Below are 20,920 nucleotides of genomic sequence, written 5' to 3'. Positions count from 1 at the left end.
GGTCAAAAAACGGGCCTCAACAGGTACAGAAAGATAGAAATAATCCCATGCGTGCTATCGGACCACCACGGCCTAAAACTGGTCTTCAATAACAATCAAGGAAGAATGCCCACATATACTTGGAAATTGAACAATGCTCTACTCAATAATAACCTGGTCAAGGAAGAAATAAAGAAAGAAATTAAAAACTTTTTAGAATTTAATGAAAATGAAGGTACAACATACCCAAACTTATGGGACACAATGAAAGCTGTGCTAAGAGGAAAACTCATAGCGCTGAGTGCCTGCAGAAAGAAACAGGAAAGAGCATATGTCAGCAGCTTGACATCACACCTAAAAGCTCTAGAACAAAAAGAAGCAAATACACCCAGGAGGAGTAGAAGGCAGGAAATAATCAAAATCAGAGCTGAAATCAACCAAGTAGAAACAAAAAGGACCATAGAAAGAATCAACAGAACCAAAAGTTGGTTCTTTGAGAAAATCAACAAGATAGATAAACCCTTAGCCAGACTAACAAGAGGACACAGAGAGTACGTCCAAATTAACAAAATCAGAAATGAAAAGGGAGACATAACAACAGATTCAGAGGAAATTCAAAAAATCATCAGATCTTACTATAAAAACCTATATTCAACAAAACTTGAAAACCTTCAGGAAATGGACAATTTCCTAGACAGATACCAGGTACCGAAGTTAAATCAGGAACAGATAAACCAGTTAAACAACCCCATAACTCCTAAGGAAATAGAAGCAGTCATTAAAGGTCTCCCAACCAAAAAGAGCCCAGGTCCAGACGGGTTTAGTGCAGAATTCTATCAAACCTTCATAGAAGACCTCATACCAATATTATCCAAACTATTCCACAAAATTGAAACAGATGGAGCACTACCGAATACCTTCTATGAAGCCACAATTACTCTTATACCTAAACCACACAAAGACACAACAAAGAAAGAGAACTTCAGACCAATTTCCCTTATGAATATCGACGCAAAAATACTCAACAAAATTCTGGCAAACCGAATCCAAGAGCACATCAAAACAATCATCCACCATGACCAAGTAGGCTTCATCCCAGGCATGCAGGGATGGTTTAATATACGGAAAACCATCAACGTGATCCATTATATAAACAAACTGAAAGAACAAAACCACATGATCATTTCATTAGACGCTGAGAAAGCATTTGACAAAATTCAACACCCCTTCATGATAAAAGTCCTGGAAAGAATAGGAATTCAAGGCCCATACCTGAACATAGTAAAAGCCATATACAGCAAACCAGTTGCTAACATTAAACTAAATGGAGAGAAACTTGAAGCAATCCCACTTAAATCAGGGACTAGACAAGGCTGCCCACTCTCTCCCTATTTATTCAATATAGTTCTTGAAGTTCTAGCCAGAGCAATCAGACAACAAAAGGAGGTCAAGGGGATACAGATCGGAAAAGAAGAAGTCAAAATATCACTATTTGCAGATGATATGATAGTATATTTAAGTGATCCCAAAAGTTCCACCAGAGAACTACTAAAGCTGATAAACAACTTCAGCAAAGTGGCTGGGTATAAAATTAACTCAAATAAATCAGTTGCCTTCCTCTATACAAAAGAGAAACAAGCCGAGAAAGAAATTAGGGAAATGACACCCTTCATAATAGACCCAAATAATATAAAGTACCTCGGTGTGACTTTAACAAAGCAAGTAAAAGATCTGTACAATAAGAACTTCAAGACACTGAAGAAGGAAATTGAAGAAGACCTCAGAAGATGGAAAGATCTCCCATGCTCATGGATTGGCAGGATTAATATAGTAAAAATGGCCATTTTACCAAAAGCAATCTACAGATTCAATGCAATCCCCATCAAAATACCAATCCAATTTTTCAAAGAGTTAGAGAGAACAATTTTCAAATTCATCTGGAATAACAAAAAACCCAGGATAGCTAAAGCTATCCTCAACAATAAAAGGACTTCAGGGGGAATCACTATCCCTGAACTCAAGCAGTATTACAGAGCAATAGTGATAAAAACTGCATGGTATTGTTACAGAGACAGAGAGATAGACCAATGGAATAGAATTGAAGACCCAGAAATGAACCCACACACCTATGGTCACTTGATTTTTGACAAAGGAGCCAAAACCATCCAATGGAAAAAAGATAGCATTTTCAGCAAATGGTGCTGGTTCAACTGGAGGTCAACATGTAGAAGAATGCAGATCGATCCATGCTTATCACCCTGTACAAAGCTTAAGTCCAAGTGGATCAAGGACCTCCACATCAAAGCAGACACACTCAAACTAATAGAAGAAAAACTAGGGAAGCATCTGGAACACATGGGCACTGGAAAAAATTTCCTGAACAAAACACCAATGGCTTATGCTCTAAGATCAAGAATCAACAAATGGGATCTCATAAAACTGCAAAGCTTCTGTAAGGCAAAGGACACTGTGGTTAGGACAAAACGGCAACCAACAGATTGGGAAAAGATCTTTACCAATCCTACAACAGATAGAGGCCTTATATCCAAAATATACAAAGAACTCAAGAAGTTAGACCGCAGGGAAACAAATAACCCTATTAAAAAATGGGGTTCAGAGCTAAACAAAGAATTCACAGCTGAGGAATGCCGAATGGCTGAGAAACACCTAAAGAAATGTTCAACATCTTTAGTCATAAGGGAAATGCAAATCAAAACAACCCTGAGATTTCACCTCACACCAGTGAGAATGGCTAAGATCAAAAACTCAGGGGACAACAGATGCTGGCGAGGATGTGGAGAAAGAGGAACACTCCTCCATTGTTGGTGGGATTGCAAACTGGTACAACCATTCTGGAAATCATTCTGGAGGATCCTCAGAAAATTGGACATTGAACTGCCTGAGGATCCAGCTATACCTCTCTTGGGCATATACCCAAAAGATGCCCCAACATATAAAAAAGACACGTACTCCACTATGTTCATTGCAGCCTTATTTATAATAGCCAGAAGCTGGAAAGAATCCAGATGCCCTTCAACAGAGGAATGGATACAGAAAATGTGGTACATCTACACAATGGAATATTACTCAGCTATCAAAAACAACGACTTTATGAAATTCGTAGGCAAATGGTTGGAACTGGAAAACATCATCCTGAGTGAGCTAACCCAATCACAGAAAGATATACATGGTATGCACTCATTGATAAGTGGCTATTAGCCCAAATGCTTGAATTACCCTAGATGCCTAGAACAAATGAAACTCAAGACAGATGATCAAAATGTGAATGCTTCACTCCTTCTTTAAAAGGGGAACAAGAATACCCTTGGCAGGGAATAGAGAGGCAAAGATTAAAACAGACACAGAAGGAACACCATTCAGAGCCTGCCCCACATGTGGCCCATATATATACAGCCACCCAATTAGACAAGATGAATGCAGCAAAGAAGTGCAGGCCGACAGGAGCCGGATGTATATCGCTCCTGAGAGACACAGCCAGAATACAGCAAATACAGAGGCGAATGCCAGCAGCAAACCACTGAACTGAGAACGGGACCCCTGTTGAAGGAATCAGAGAAAGAACTCGAAGAGCTTGAAGGAGCTCGATACCCCTTATGAACAACAATGCCAATCAACCAGAGCTTCCAGGGATTAAGCCACTACCTAAAGACTATACATGGACTGACCCTGGACTCTGACCTCATAGGTAGCAATGAATATTCTAGTAAGATCACCAGTGGAAGGGGAAGCCCTTGGTCCTGCTAAGACTGAACCCCCAGTGAACGTGATTGTTGGGGGGAGGGCAGTAATGGGGGGAGGGGGGAGGGGAACACCCATAAAGAAGGGGAGGGGGAGGGATTAGGGGGATGTTTGCCTGGAAACCGGGAAAGGGAATAACACTCGAAATGTAAATAAGAAACACTCAAGTTAATAAAAAAAAAAGAATGTTAAAAAAATAATAATTTCTATCCTACTGAGTTAACTTCAAGTTCAATAAATGTTCTCTAGAAATGTGCCTTGCTGCTTTCCACAATAATTTTTCTTCATTCTTCCTCCTTTATTCTCTTCCTTTTGTTTTATCTTTTACTCTTATTCCTTTACTATGACAGTTGCATAGGGAACCTTGACATCAGAGATGCAAGCCAAGCTGACCTTCCGGTAGGAGAACAGAAGATGATGGGAGGATCTGAGAACCAGACCTGCTGCTGACCAAGCCAATGTCAGCTATCTCTGTATTTGTGAATAGAGCTCAGTTTCACTTTGTCTGAGATGTTTTGAAATTGAAAAAAAAAAGCATAAACCTGCTCTTTGACTCAATTCTTAAAGTAACTGAGCTAGAGGCAATGAAAATTATGGAAAACTTCAGTTTAATGAGACTAGCATCCAAGTCAATGAGAGGACTCAAGAATACATGAAACAACTGGATTAGTTCAGTCAAATTGAAAAAAACCTAGACATAACAGTAAGAAAGGAATCAAAACTGAGAATCAGTCTCCATTACATTGACTTGCTGACCTGTCTGTGAGGAATCTTCTTAAAGTGTAAAGGGTTTAAGTGTGCCCAGCTCCTCTAATGTAGTGTCATTCCTTTTTTTTTTTTCGGGGGGGTGCATTGGATATTTTTTTATTTAAGTTTCAAATGTTATCCCATTTCCCAGTTTTCTGTTCATAAACCCCTCTACCATCTTGCCTCTCCCTTCTGCTATGAGGGTATTCTCCCACCCATCCACTCCTTCCCGCATTCCTGACCTGACATTCCCTTACATTAGGGGACGAAGCCTTGGCAGGACCAAGGGCTCTTCCTCCTATCAGTCCCTAACAAGGCCATCCTCTGCTATATATGCACTTCCTATATAGTACACATGGGTCTGTCCATGTGTACTCTTTGGAAGGTTGTTTAGTCCTTGGGCACTCTGGTTGGTTGGTATTGTTGATCTTATGGGGTTGCAAACCACTCAGCTCCTTCAATCCTTTCTCTAAATCCTCCAATGGGCATCATGTTCTCAGGTCAATGGTTGGCTGCAAGCATTCACCTCTGTATTTTCCATGTTATGACAGAGCCTCTCAGGAGACTGTTATATCAGGTTCCTGTCAGCATGCACTTCTTGGTATCAGCAATATTGTCTGGGTTTGGTAACTGTATGTATATGGGCTGAAACTCCAGGAACGGCAAGCTATTCATTCAGTCGCTACTCCATGCTTAGTCTCCATATCTCCTCTTATGAATATTTTTGTTCCTCCTTCTAATGACTAAAGCATCAGCACATTGCTCACCCATCATTTAAAACTTCATGTGATCTGAAGATTGTATCTTGGGTAATCAGAGATTTGGGGTTAATATCCACTTATCAGTGAGTGTGCCCTGTGTGTTTTTGTGTGTGTCTGTGTATGATTAGGTTATCTCACTCAGGATGATATTTTCCAGTTCCATCCATTTACCTATGAATTTCATGAAGTCATTGTTTTTAATAGTTTAGTAGTACTTCATTGTGTAAATGAACCACATTTTCTGTGTCCATTTCTCTTTTGAAGGGCATCTGTGTTCTTTCCAGATCCTGGCTATTATAAATAAGGAACATAGTAGAACACTTGCCCATGTGATAGGGTGGAGCATCTTTTGGGTATATGCCCAGGAGTGGTATAGTTGAGTCCTCAGGTAGTACTATGTCCAAATATCTGAGGAACCTCCAGACTGCTTATACCAGTTTGCGATCTGACCAACAATAGAGGAGTGTTCCTCTTTCTCTACATTCTGGCCAACAACTGTTGTCACCTGAGTTTTCGATCTTATCAGATGTAGGATTGGTAAATATCTTATGCAAACTGCTAGTTGCTGTATTGTTCTTATTTTTTTCTTTTCTTTTCTTTTCTTTTTTTTTTTTTTTTTTTTTTTTTTTGTAGCTGGGGGCCGAACCCAGGGCCTTGCACTTGCTAGGCAAGCACTCTACCACTAAGCTAAATCCCCAACCCTGCTGTATTGTTCTAATGACAGTGTCCCTTGCCTTTCAGAAGCTTTACAGTTTTATGAAGTCCCATTTGCCAATTCCTGATCTGAGACCATAAACCCTTGGTGTTTTGTTCAGGAAACTTTTCCCAGTGCCCATGTGTTTGAGGCTCTTCCCTACTTTTTCATCTATTAGTTTGAATGTATATAGTTTTATGTGATGGTACTTGATTCACTTGGATGTTAGCTTTGTACAGGGTTATGAGACTGTGTTGATTTGATTTCTTCTACATGATGACCTTTCATTGAACCAGAACCATTTATGCTGTCTTTTATCTACTGGATGGTTTTAGCTCCCTTGTCAAAGATCAAGTGATCATAGGTCTATAGGTTCATTTCCAAGCCTTCAATTCTATTCCATTGATCTACCTGACTGTCCCTGTACCAATACCATACACTTTATATAACTATTGCTTTGTAATACAGGGATGCTGATTCCCCAACAAGTTCTTTTATTGTTGAGGATAGTTTTTGCTATCCTGGTTTTTCTTTTATTCCAAATGAATTTGAAAATTGCTCTTTCTAACTCTATAAAGAATTGAGCTAGCATTTCGATGGGGATTGCATTGAATCTGTAGATTGCTTTTGGGAAAATGGCCATCTTTACTATATTAATTCTCCCAATCCATGAGCATGGTAGGTCTTTCCATCTGCTGAGACCTTTTTCAATTTCTTTCTTCAGCTACTTGAAGTGCTTGTCATACAGATCTTTCACTTGCTTGGTTAGTTACAGTGAAGTATTTTATATTATTGGTGAATATGATGAAGTGTGTTATTTCACTAATTTCTTTTTCAGCCTGTTTATCCTTTGAGTAGAGGAAGGCTACTGATTTGTTTGAGTTAATTATATACCCAGCCACTTTGCTGAACTTGTTTTTCAGGCTTAGGAGTTTTCTGATTGAACTTTTGCGGTCGCTTAAATATGTTATCATCTGTGAATTGTGATATTTTGAATGCTTCCTTTCCAATGTTTATCCTTGTGACCTCCTTTTGTGATCTCATTGCTCTGGCTAGGACTTTGAGTACTAGATGGAATAGGTAAGGGAGAGTGGGCAGCCTTGTCTAGTTACAGGTTTTAGTGGGATTGCTTCATGTTTCCCTCCACTTAGTTTGATGTTGGCTACTGGTTTGCTGAATGTTGCTTTTATGGTATTTAGGTATGGGCATTCAATTCCTGATCTTTCCTAGAATTTTAACAAGAAGGGGTGTTGAATTTTGTCAAATGCTTTCTCAGCATCTAATGAGAGGATCATTTGGTTTTTTCCTATGAGTTGTTTACATAGTGGATTACCTTGATGGATTTCTGTATATTGAACCATCCCTGCATCCCTGGAATGAAGCCTCCTTGATCATAACAGATAATCATGTTGATATGTACTTAAATTCATTCTGAAAATTTTTTCTTGAGGATCTTTGCATGAATATTCATAAAAAACTGGTCTGAAGTTCTCTTTCATTGTTGGTTCTTTGTTTGGTTTAAGTATAAGCATAATTGTGGATTCATAAAATAAATTAAATAGTATTACTTCTGTTACTATGTTGTGGAACTGTTTGAACAATATAAGGTCTTTTTTGAAGGTCTGATAAAATTGTCCACTAAACACATTTTTTACTGGGCTAGTTTCTTTGGGAGAATTTTAATAACTGCTTCTATTTCTTTAGGAGTTATGGGACCATTTAGATATTTTATGTGGTCCCAATATCTGTCTAGAAAACTCTCCATTTCATCCAAATTTTCCAGTTTTGTTGAATAGAGGGTTTTGTAGTAGGATATGATTTTTTTTAATTTCCTCAGATTCTCTGGTTATGTCTCCCTTTTCATTTCTGATTTTGTTAATTTGGATACACACTCTAGGTCCTCTGATTATTCTGACTAAGGGTTTATCTATCTTGTTGATTTTCTCAAAGAACAGGCTCAAAAACAGAACAGTTTTGTTGATTCTTTCTTTAGTACTTTTTTATTTCTACTTGGTTGATTTCAGCCATGAGTTTGATTATTTCCTGCCTTCTACTCCTCTTGGGAATAGTTGCATCTTTTTCTTCTAGAACTATTAGGTGTGCTGTCAAGCTGCTACTGTATGTTCTCTCTAGTTTCTTTTTGAAAGCACTCAGAGTTATGAGTTTTCTTAGCACTTCTTTCATTGTGTCCCATACGTTTGGGTATGTTGTGCTTCATTTTCATTAAATTCTAAAAAGTCTTTAATTCCTTACTTCATTTCTCCCTTGCCCAAGTTATCATTGAATAGAGTGTTGTTCAACTTCCATTTTTATGTGGGTTTTCTATCACTTCTGTTGTTACTGAAGACCAGCCTCATTTCAACATTCCACTCTCATCAATGGACAGATCATGAAAAGAGAAATTAAACAGAAACATAGACAGACTAAGAGAAGCCATGAACCAAATGTATTTAACAGATATTTATAGAACATTCTATCCTAAAACTAAAGGATATACCTTCTTCTGACCACCTCATGATACTTTCTCCAAAACTGACCATATAATCGGTCATAAAACCGGCCTCAACAGATACAGAAATATAGAAATAATCCAATGCGTCCTATCAGACCATCAAGGGCTACAGCTAGTCTTCAATAACAATGAGTAAAGAATGTCCATATATACATGGAAGTTGAACAATGCTTTACTCAATGATAACCTGGGCAAGAAAGAAATTAAGAAAGAAATTAAAGACTTCTTAGAATTTAATGGAAATGAAGGTACAACATACCCAAAATTATGGGACACAATGAAAGTTGTGTTAAGAAGAAAACTCATAACTCTGAGGGCCTGAAGAAAGAAACAGGAGAGAGCATATATCAGCAGCTTAACAGCACACTTAAAAGCTCTAGAAGAGAAAGAAGCAAACACACCCAGGAGGAGTAGAAGGCAGAAAATAATCTAACTCAGAGCTGAAATCAACCAAGTAGAAAAAAGGACTATACAAAGAATCAACAGAACCAAGAGCTGATTCTTTGAGAAAATCAAAAGATAGATAAACCCTTAGCCAGACTAAGCAGGGGACACAAAGAATGTGTCCAAATTAACAAAATCAGAAATGAAAAGGGAGACATAAGAGAATCAGAGGAAATTAAAAAAATCATCAGATCCTACTACAAAAGCCTATATTCAACAAAACTTGAAAATCTTCAGGAAATGGACATTTTCCTAGACAAATACCAGGTACTGAAGTTAAATCAGGAACAAATAAAATACTTAAACCACATAACTCCTAAAGAAATAGAAGCAGTCATTAAAAGTCTCCCAACCAAAAAGAGCCCAGGTCCAGATGGGTTCACTGCAGAATTCTATCAGACCTTCATAGAAGACCTCATACGAATACTATCAAAACTATCCCACAAAATTGAAACAGATAGGGCGCTACTGAATTCCTTCTATTAAGCCACATTTACTCTTATTCCTAAACCACACAAGACCCAGAAAAGAAAGAGAAGTTCAGACAAACTTTCCTTATGAATATCGACACAAAGATACTCAATAAAATACTTGCTAACCGAATCCAAGAGCACATCAAAATAATCATCCAGCATGATCAAGTAGGCTTCATTCCAGGGATGCAGGGATGATTTAATATACAGAAAACCATCAACGAAATCCACTATATAAACAAACTGAAAGATAAAATCCATATAATCATTTCATTAGATGCTGAGAAAGCATTGACAAAATTCAACACCCCTTCATGATAAAAGTCCTGGAAAGAACAGGAATTCAAGGCCCATACCTAAACATGGTAAAAAGCCATATACAGCAAACCAGTACCTAATATTAAACTGAATGGAGAGAAAGTTCAGGCAATCCCACTAAAATTAGGGACTAGACAAGGCTGCCCACTCTCTCCCTACTTGTTCAATATAGTTCTAAGTCCTAGCCAGAGCAATCAGAAAACAAAAGGAGACCAAAGGGATACAGATTTGAAAGGAAGAAGTCAAAATATCACTATTTGCAGATGATATGGTAGTATATTTAAGTGATACCAAAAGTTCCACCAGAGAACTACTAAACCTGATAAACACCTACTGCAAAGTGGCTGGGTATAAAACTAATTCAAATAAATCAATAGCCTTTCTCTACACAAAAGAGAAACAAGCAGAGAAAGGAATTAGAGAAACGACGCCGTTCATAATACTCCCAAATAATATAAAGTACCTTGGTGTGACTTTAACCAAGTAAGTGAAAGATATGTATGATAAGAACTTCAAACCTCTGAACAAAGAAATTGAAGAAGATCTCAGAAGATGGAAAGATCTCCCATGCTCATGGATTGGCAAGATTGATGCAGTAAAAATGGATATTTTACCAAAAGCAATCTACAGATTCAATGCAATCCCCATTAAAATTGTAACACAATTCTTCATAGAGTTAGACAGAACAATTTGCAAATTCATCTGGAGTAACAAAAAACCCAGAAGAGCTAAAACTCTCCTCAACAATAAAAGGACTTCCAGCGGAATCACTATCCCTGAACTCCAGCAGTATTACAGAGAAGTAGTGATAAAAACTATATGATATTGGTACAGAGACAGGCAGATAGACCAGTGGAACAGAACTGAAGACCCAGAAATGAACCCACACACCTATGGGCACTTGATTTTTGACAAAGGAGCCAAAACCATCTGACAGAAAAAAGATAGCATTTTCAGCAAATGGTGCTGCTTCAACTGGAGGTCAGCATGTAGAAAAATGCAGATCGAACCATTCTTATCACCTTGAACAAAGCTTAAGTCCAAGTGGATCAAGGACCTCCACATCAAACCAGATACACTCAAACTAATAGATGAAAAAGTGGGGAAGAATCTCAAACACATGGGCGCTGGAGAAAATTTCCTTAGCAAAACACCAATGGCTTGTGCTCTAAGATCAAGAATCGACAAATGGGATCTCATAAAACTGCAAAGCTTCTGTAAGGCAAAAGACACTGTTGTTAGGACAAAATGGCAACGAACAGATTGGGAAAAGGTTTTACCAATCCTACAACTAATAAAGGGCTTATATCCAAAATATACAAAGAACTCACGAAGTTAGACTGCAGAGAGACAAATATCACCATTAAAAGTGGGGTTCAGAGCTAAACAAAGAGTTCACAGCTAAGAAATGCTGAATGGATGAGAAGCTCCTAAAGAAATGTTCAACATCTTTAGTCATAAGAGAAATGCAAATCAAAACAACCCTGAGATTCCACCTCAAACCAGTCAGAATGGCTAATATCAAAAACTTGGTGACAGCAGATGCTAGTGAGGATGTGGGGAAAGAAGAACACTCCTCCATTGTTGGTGGGATTGCAGACTGGTACAACCATTCTGGAAATCAGTCTGGAGGTTCCTCAGAAAATTAGACATTGAACTACCTGAGGACCCAGCTATACCTCTCTTGGGCACATACCCAAAAGATGCTCCAACATATAACAAAGACACACGCTCCACTATGTTCATAGCAGCCTTATTTATAATAACCAGAAGCTGGAAAGAACCCAGATGCCCTTCAACAGAGGAATGGATACAGAAAATGTGGTACATCTACACAATGGAATATTACTCAGCTATCAAATACAATGACTTTATGAAATTCATAGGCAAATGGATGGAACTGGAAAATATCATCCTGAGTGAAGTAACCCAATCACAGAAAAACATACATGGTATGCACTCATTGATAAGTGGATATTAGCCCAAATGCTTGAATTACCCTAGATGCACAGAATACATGAAACTCAAGAAGGATGACCAAAATGTGAATGCCTCATTCCTCCTTTAAAATGGGAACCAGAATACCCTTGGGAGGGAATAGGGAGGCAAAGTTTAGAACAGAGGCAGAAGGAACGCCCATTCAGAGCCTGCCCTACATGTGGCCCATACATATATAGATAAGATGGATGAAGCAAAGAAGTGCAGGCTGACAGGAACAGGATGTAACTCTCCCCTGAGAGACACAGCCAGAATAAGGCAAATGCATAGGTGAATGCCGGCAGCAAACCACTGAACTGAGAACAGGACCCCTGTTGAAGGATTAAGAGAAAGGACTGAAAGAGTTTGAAGGGGCTTGAGACCCCATATGAACAACAATGCCAACCAACCGGAGCTTCCAGGGACTAAGCCCCTACCCAGAGACTATACATGGACTGACCCTGGGCTCCCACTGCATAGATAGCAATGAATAGCCTAGTAAGAGTACGAGTGGAAGGGGAAGCCCTTGGTCCTGCCAAGACTGAACCCCCAGTGAACGGGATTGTTTGGGGGAGGGCAGTAATGTTGGGAGGATGGGGAAGGGAACACCCATATAGAAGGGGAAGGGGAGGGGTTAGGGGTTATGTTTACCTGGAAACCTGGAAAGGGAATAACAATTGAAATATAATTAAGAAATACTCAAGTTACTAAAGGTGGAGAAAAAAAAGGCCAGCCTCAGTCTATGGTGATCTGTTAGGTTGCATGTGAGTATTTCAATCTTCGTTTAACTGTTGAGACCTGTTTTGTGATCAATTATGTGGTCATTTTGGAAAAGGTACTATGAGGTGCTGAGAAGAATGTATATTTTTTTGTTTTAGGATGAAATGTTGTATAAATATCTGCTATATCCATTTGGTTCATAAATTCTGTTAGTTAATCTGTATCTCTTTAGTTTCTGTTTCCATGATCTGTCCATTGCTGAGATTGGGGTGTTGAAATCTCCCATTATTATCATCTGAGGTGCAATGTGTGCTTTGAGCTTTAGTAAGGTTTCATTTATGAATGTAGAGGCCCTTGCATTTGGAGCATAGATCTTAATGGATTTTTTCTTTGATGATTAAGTCCTTCCTTATCTTTTTTCGTAACTTTTGGTTGAAAGTCAATTTTATTTTATATTAGAATGGGTACTCCAGCCTCTTTCTTCAGACCATATGCTTGGAAAAATTTTCCAGCCTTTCACTCTGAGCTAGTGGCTGTCTTTGTCAGTGAGGTGTGTTTCCTATATGAATCAAAATGCTGGGTCCTCTTTACATATCAAGTTGGCTAATCTATGTCTTTTTGTTAGGGAATTAAGTCCATTGAGGTTAAGAGATATTATGTAATAGTGATTGTTTTTTCCTATTATTTTTGTTGTTAGAGGTAGAATTATGTTTCTATGGTTCTCTTCTTTTGGGGTTATTGCAAGAAGATTCCTTTTTTGGTTTCTCTATCATGTACTTTCCTTCCTTGTGTTGGAATTTTCCATCTCCTATACTTTGTAGTGCTGAATTTACAGAAAGATATTGTGTAAATTTGGTTTTGTCATGGAATGTCTTGGTTTCTTCATCTAAGTTTATTGAGAGTTTTGCTGGATATGGTAGCCTGGGCTGGCACTTCTGTTCTCTTAGAGTCTGTTTGACATCAGCCCAGTATCTTTGGGCTTTCATATTCCCTGGTGAGAAGACTGATGTAAATCTGATAGGTCTGCATTTATATGTTACTTCACCTTTTTCCCTTACTGCTTTTAATATTCTTCCTTTGTTTTGTGAATTTGTAGTTTTGACTATTATGTGATGGGAAGAATTTGTTTTCTGGTTCAATCTATTTGAAGATCTGTAGGATTCTTGTATGTTGATGGTCATCTCTTTATTTAGGTTAGGGTAGTTTCTTAAGTTTTATAATTTTGTTGAGGTTATCTACTGGCTCTTTAAGTTGGGAGTATTCACTTTCTTCTATACCTATTATCTTTAGATTTGATCTGGACTTCCAGTACATTTTGGTTTAGGAGATTTTTGTGTTTTACATTTTCTTTGAGGTTGCATCAATGTTTTCTATGGTATCTTCTGCCCCTGAGATGCTCTCTTCTATCTCTAGTATTCTCTTGGTGATGCATACATACATGACTCCTGATCTCTTTCCTAAGTTTTCTATCTCCAGTGTTGTCTCCCTTTGTGTTTTCTTTATTGTTTTTATTTTTGCTTTTAGATTTTGGATGGTCTTGTTCCATTCTTTCACCTGTTTGTGTTTTCCTGTTATCCTTTAAGGGATTTTTTGTGTTTCCTCTTTCATGGCTACTACGTGTTTGCCTGCATTGTCCGGGATTTTTTTAAGAGAGTTATTTATGTCCTTCTTAAAGACCTGTAATATCATTATGAATTGTAATTTTAAATCAAAATCTTGCTTTTTCAGTATGTTGCTGTAATCCAGGGCTTGCTGTGGTGAGGAAACTGGGTTATGATGATGCCAAGTAGCTTTTGTTTCTGTTGCTTGGGTCTTGTCCTTGTCTCTCACCATCTGCTTATCTCAGGTGTTAGCTAGGCTTGCTGTCTCTGATAGTGGCTTAACCCTCTTGTAAGCTTGTGTCAGCAGTCCTGGAGACCAGCTTTTTCCCAGAAGGATCTTGGTACAGAGAGCTCTCCCAGAGGGATCTTGGTACAAAGAGCTGTGTCACAGGGTTTGTTCCAGTCTCAGACAGACACTGGAAAGATCCTGTCCCAGACGGCTCCTAGGTACCTGTGTACAGAAGACTCAAGGCTATTTCATTTTGGGCCCAGAATGTGAGCAGAAGTCGTGGTCTCACCTGTACTTTCAGGATTGTCCACACTTCTGAGAATTCAACACTCTCCCCACTGGATCTGGGTAGAGTTGTGGCACAGGGTCATCTCTGGGTGCAGGCAGAAACCATAAGGATCCTATCACAGATTGCTCTTTGGTTCCTGTGTCCTGAGGGCTCCAGGTGGGTCCTTTGGAACAGAAGTGGTGGTCTTACCTCTGCTCTCAGGTGTGTAAGTGCTCCAGGAGACATGTTTTCTGCTAGTGGGATCTGGGTCCAGAGAGCTGTCACAGGGTCCTGTAGTATCATTCTTAAGTAGATAGCCTAGTGGCATAAGAAAACTAACTGTCCCTATCCCTGGAAGCAATCCAGTAAGCAACTTTCCTCTATGGTTTCTACTTCAGTTCCTGTCTCCAGGTTCCTATCTTGAGCTTGTGCTCTGGCTTCTTTGACAATTACCTTTAACCTGAATACCAAATAAACCTCTTCCTACCAAAGTCGTGTTTGTTCATGTTGTTTATCACAGTAATGAAAGGCAATATAATGCTAGTGGGACACAGAAATAAAAATGTTAGGCTGGTTACTCACAAAGGGCAGTAAATATTGAGAATAGTCAAAGGCTGCATAGGAAATGAATGTGTATGAGTAGTTCAGGGTAAAAAGGAAGAAAATTGGGAAAAATGTATGTAAAATGAAAATCCAGGCCAGGGATATAAATCAGTCATTAAAGAGAAAGTCAAACTGCAAATTCACATAGAAACATCTGGTAAACTAAGATTCCCCTTTAAAATATGTTACATGAAAATTCCAAGAAGTGGAATCAAGTGTTTGAAGTACTATGGTTCAGCAGAGACAGAATGTTACAAATCCAGAACCAAATTATGTAGGGCTTTCTTTGGTCGATTTTATAGTCTTCATTTTTCTTCTCTATGACTTAGAATCTACTCAGCTACCTTGTGAACCTTCAGAGGGTTCAGAAAACTTCTTCTGCACTGACATTTAGTATTTGGTACCACTCAAATCCAAGTCCCAGAGACAACATCACTCAAACCTTGAGTATAATAGTGTATTTCTTTTTCCCTTTGCAATAAGAATTGTGTTTTACCTACAATGTTTAAGCCCGCTAGTAAATTACACATGAATTTGTTTTAATGATGTATCATTTTAAACCTCGAAAACTGACACTGTGTCTAAAGTAGAAAAAAATTTTAATTGAAAAAAATAGATAAAAAGTGAACATATTCTTGGTCTAGTTGGGATGCACACACTTAATTATTCTATTAAAATGTTCCTTTTCATACTTCAAAATATACTTGCAACAATTCTCATAGAAAAATTACCTTAGCCTAAATGTATGTGCATAGTACTAATTAAAATGGTCAAAATGTATCTTTATAGTAGGCATAAAGTTAAAATGAGAGACTTATATTTTATCTGTACTATCTTAGCATTAGCTTTATTAAAATTTATACACATTCCTAGACATACTAGTTGTAAAATATTTTTGAATGGTAAGAATGATATCTCAAAATTAATAAACATAATTTATACTTTATAAATACACATAGGCTACTATCACCATAATCTGTGAAATGTGAAACAGATGAGTAAATGCCTTCACGTTTATGAGAACACATGTAACTAACTTAACTTTGGATGATTATAAATGATACACAAATGAAAATTTCTGACTATATTCATTAAATAGTTAAAATAACACTTAAATCTATGTATGTATTTTAATTTTGTGTACTGAAAACCATTATTTAAAAAAGTAACTCCAGATTTAAAATCATTTCAGTATGTATTTTTCTATTCATCCAATTGTATATCATTTAGCAACTACATATGCAGACTTGATGACAGGTAAAATATTTAATCTTGCTTTTTTCACAAGAAGCAATCTATATTGGTTTTTACATAGTAAATTTTAAACCAATAACCTGAAATCATAAATTGATGTCAAATAAAAATTGTGTAAAAATTACTCATCAGTTTAATACCTTCTTGGGACTGAAGAGTAGGTCATGGGCAGGAGACAGGCTAAGTATCCTTGAACTGTGCATTAGCCTGAGCAATGGCACTTATGAATCTTTGCTCTCTATGTAGTAGTTATGAGTCTCAGAAAAGCCTAGTAGTCATATTAATAAAGGCTCATTCTATTGCTGAGCACCCATTTCACACAAATATATTTCCTAGACTCCTCCTGTGATCCTTGTTCCCATGACTGGATTGCTTTTGGAAACAATTTCTATCTCTTTTTTCGTGGGACCAAATCCTGGGCAGAGAGCAAGTCTGCCTGTGAGGAACTGAATTCTCATCTTCTGGACATAGACTCCAAAGCAGAGCTGGTAAGTCACACACTCCTGCTTTCTGTCTCTTTGTAATAGTAGCACTGAGAATACTAGCTATTAATATCAGTCAGAAGGTTCTAAAGGTCATGTGACACCTGCTCATGGTGATTTACTATGATCCTTAGTGAGAATACAGGGAACGCTTGGAAGCCAGCATTCCAAGGCTTAATGCTACAAGAAAATGAAAATGGGATTGAGTTTGAGCTGGCATGTTCTACTTAGCAAGATGCAAACTGATATTCAGTAAGGAAGGGACATTTTCTCCGCATGGTAACTCCTTCTTGTAATCCTAGTACTTGAGAAGCTGAGCAGGAGGACCACCATGAGCTTGAGGCAAGTTTGATTTATATAGTGAGTCTTCAGACCAGTTTGGGCTATAGGGTAAAGTTCTGTCTCGAATGTTAAAGATACATAAAGATCCAAAAAATTTTTAATTTTTAGTAAAAAATAATTAGGATTGTACACTCATTTTGGGTTATGATTTTCTGTACTCAACAGGAAAATTTGTTACTGTTTGAAATTAATGGGTGGATTCTTGTCAAAAAGAATCAAACTAACTGGTCCTCGTCTGAAAATGAAACTAAACTACAGCATACCCTGTAAGTAAAATGTTTAGACAAAACGGGCTTTGCTGAGGGTAGTAGGATTGCTGTGCATGTGCACCCTGTCTCTGTGTAGCACAGAAGGAACATTCAGAAGAAAGGATATAGTAGGAGCAGTCTCTGAGCCACAACAGAGAAAATGTTAGCCCTAAGGAATCTCACCTTTAGAGCATTTGTGGTTTTGTTCTCCTGGACATTCTGGAGACATTTATGCATCATTTTAGGAACTTTGTATCTCTAAAGCAATGGCTCCCATCTGCCAGTTGTGACAGCATTAAGGGCTGAATGACACTTTCACAGGAGTTCCACAAAAGACATACTATATATCAGATATTTACTTTATAATTCACAACAATAGTAAATTAACAATTATTAAGTAGCAACAAAATAATTTTAAGGGGTCACTACATCCTTAGGAACTATATTAAAAGGTCCCAGCATTAGGCAGATGGAGAACCAGTGCTAAAGCCTTGTACCATTTGCTGTTTACTTGAATCCGAATCTTACTTTCTCAGAGAGTGTAGGATTAGTTGGTGTCTGTTGTTTTCCAATAAGCTTACTGTTTTGTGATTAAAGGTCATCACCCACTCGAGGCTCTTTATTTCTTCCTGTAACAATATGTTTTCATCTTTTTGGCCTGTGCTAGTTTTAGCCAATTCTAACTCTAAAATAAAAAAAAATGTGACCTCTAATGACTACCTTATGATTTCTGATATTTTTAAAATTGTTTTTGCTCAGAATTGATGAAAAGAAGAATCATAGCTGTCGTTACCTGCGTGGAAGCCAATTCATTGCTGATGACTGCTCATCTAAGAAACCATACGCCTGTGAATTTAATAAAATGTGATGCCTATTTCACTAGCATAATTTTGTTTAATTATGAACATCAAGATGTCTGTTGTTTGTTGAATATATTATTTTTTACACTTGATCTTTGTCAAAATGCCAATGATGATAATTTTTAAATTTTGAAGATGTTTTACTGAACTGAGATGCTGATTAAAATTTTACTATCTATATTGTATTGAGAGTAGGTAATATTCTTTTTAATAGTGATCACAACTCTACCAAGATTTATGTTGTTATTAATAAATTATCTATCTAATTCATTATTTGGTAACATAGCAATAGACTTAAAGTGATAAAAGGATACTATGTCAATTGAGTTGGTTTTTTAAGTTATTTGTGTATTTTTCATGTCTGAAGAATCAGGACTCCACAGAGCATGGCAAGGTCACAGGACAAGTTGGTGGAATTTTCTCCTTCCACTTTTATGTCAATTCAAGTGATGCCCAAGCTTGCATAAATTTTGCTACCCTACTGTACCATGCTACTAGCCTGATTTTTGTTTTTGGATTGTGCATACACTATGTTGCTCAGCCTGGTCTGTATTCCCAGAGCTCAAATTAATTTTCAGAATCAGCATACCTAGTAGGTAGACCAGAGATGCAGCCCACATAGTGTAATATTTCTAAAGGAAAGATACCTTTCAAGATTGTTCAAAAGACATTGATGATTCCCCTTAATAAAACAAGAACAGATTTAATGGAAAACAAGTAACAAATGCAACTTCAGTTGAAACAGTTAAAAGCTAGAGTTTGGGACTCAGCCCCAGTAAAGCCTCTGAGGTTAAGTGTACATACTGCTCCTGCAGAGGATACAGGTTCAATTCCCAGCACCTACTTGCCATATCAAAGCAGCCTGTAAAAATGCTGGCAAGGATGCGGAGAAAGAGGAACACTCCTCCATTGTTGGTCGGATTGCAGACTGGTACAACCATTCTGGAAATCAGTCTGGAGGTTCCTCAGAAAATTGGACATTGACCTGCCTGAGGATCCAGCTATACCTCTCTTGGGCATATACCCAAAAGATGCCCCAACATATAAAAAAGACAACGTGCTCCACTATGTTCATCGCAGCCTTATTTATAATAGCCAGAAGCTGGAAAGAACCCAGAAGCCCTTCAACAGAGGAATGGAAAATGGACAGAAAATGTGGTACATCTACACAATGGAATATTACTCTATCAAAAACAATGACTTTATGAAATTCGTAGGCAAATGGTTGGAACTGGAAAATATCATCCTGAGTGAGGTAACCCAATCACAGAAAAACACACATGGTATGCACTCATTGATAAGTGGCTATTAGCCCAAATGCTTGAATTACTCTAGATGCCTAGAACAAATGAACCTCAAGACAGATGATCAAAATGTGAATGCTTCACTCCTTCTTTAAAAGGGGAACAAGAATACCCTTGGCAGGGAATAGAGAGGCAAAGATTAAAACAGTCACAGAAGGAACACCATTCAGAGCATGCCCCACATGTGGCCCATACATATACAGCCATCCAATTAGACAAGATGGATGAAGCAAAGAAGTGCAGGTTGACAGGAGCCAGATGTAGATCACTCTTGAGAGACACAGCCAGAATACAGCAAATACAGAGGCGAATGCCAGCAGCAAAGCACTGAACTGAGAATAGGACCCCCGTTGAAGGAATCAGAGAAAGAACTGGAAGAGCTTGAAGGGGCTCGAGACCCCTTATGAACAGCAATGCCAAGCGACCAGAGCTTCCAGGGACTAAGCCACTACCTAAAGACTATACATGGACTGACTCTGGACTCTGACCTCATAGGTAGCAATGAATATCCTAGTAAGAGCACCAGTGGAAGGGGAAGCCCTGGGTCCTGCTAAGACTGAACCCCCAGTGAACTAGATTGTTGTGGGGAGGGCGGCAATGGGGGGAGGATGGAGAGGGGAACACCCATAAAGAAGGGGACGGGGAGGGATTAGGGGGATGTTTGCCCGGAAACTGGGAAAGGGAATAACACTCGAAATGTAGATAAGAAATACTCAAGTTAATAAAAAAAAAAAAGCAGCCTGTAAATCTACTTCCAGCCAATCTGACATGCTCTTCTCATCTTCCTGGGCTCCTGCATGCACACAGTACCCATATGGACTACCATCATGTCATCTTCTCCTGACTCCATTTTGTGCTTGCTTACCTTTCTACTCACCTGGACTATCTACCCTAGAAACACAGTTGAATTTCCTGGTCCCAGTGTTTTAACCAAATTATTAATGTTAATACCAATTGTCTCAGTTAGGTTTTTACTGCCATGGACAGACACCATGATTAAGGCAGTTCTTATAAGGACAGCATTTACTGGGGCTGGCTTACAGGTTCAGAGGTTCAATCCATTATCATCAAGGCAAGAATATGGCAGCATCCAGGCAGGCATGGTGTAGGAGAAGCTGAGAGTTCCACATCTTCATCTGAAGGCTGCTAGCAGAATACTGCCTTTCAGGCAGCTAGGATGAAGGTCTTAAAGACACAGTGATATACCTACTCCAACAAAACCATGCCTACTCCAACAGCGCCACACCTTCTAATAGTGCCACTCCCTAGAGTGAGCATATACAAACCATAATACCAATTTAGCATAAGCAAAATAACTAAAGGAAGTATGAGTCAAAAATTGTCA

At 38.2% G+C, this 20,920-nt stretch overlaps 1 protein-coding gene across 2 annotated transcripts in view; it reads left to right on the top strand.

Moving 5' to 3' along the window:
* Window positions 1-18,449, top strand: part of Klri1 (killer cell lectin-like receptor family I member 1) — a 35,230-nt gene extending 16,781 nt beyond the window's left edge. Inside the window, exons 5-7 of one of the 2 annotated variants that reach the window (NM_001012649.2) lie at window positions 16,676-16,827; window positions 17,329-17,429; window positions 18,171-18,449. In NM_001012649.2, the coding sequence (NP_001012667.1) occupies window positions 16,676-16,827; window positions 17,329-17,429; window positions 18,171-18,279 (362 nt within the window). In that variant the 3' untranslated portion in view covers window positions 18,280-18,449. Of the gene's footprint in view, window positions 1-4,088; window positions 4,284-16,675; window positions 16,828-17,328; window positions 17,430-18,170 lie in introns of those variants that run through there. The other variant, XM_039108263.2, reaches the window with a different exon arrangement.
* The last annotated feature ends 2,471 nt before the right edge of the window (window positions 18,450-20,920 follow it).

The sequence above is a fragment of the Rattus norvegicus genome, chromosome 4 (assembly GCF_036323735.1).
Source record: "Rattus norvegicus strain BN/NHsdMcwi chromosome 4, GRCr8, whole genome shotgun sequence".
Taxonomy (NCBI): Eukaryota; Metazoa; Chordata; class Mammalia; order Rodentia; family Muridae; genus Rattus; species Rattus norvegicus.
This window is presented reverse-complemented; position numbering and strand designations above follow the sequence as displayed.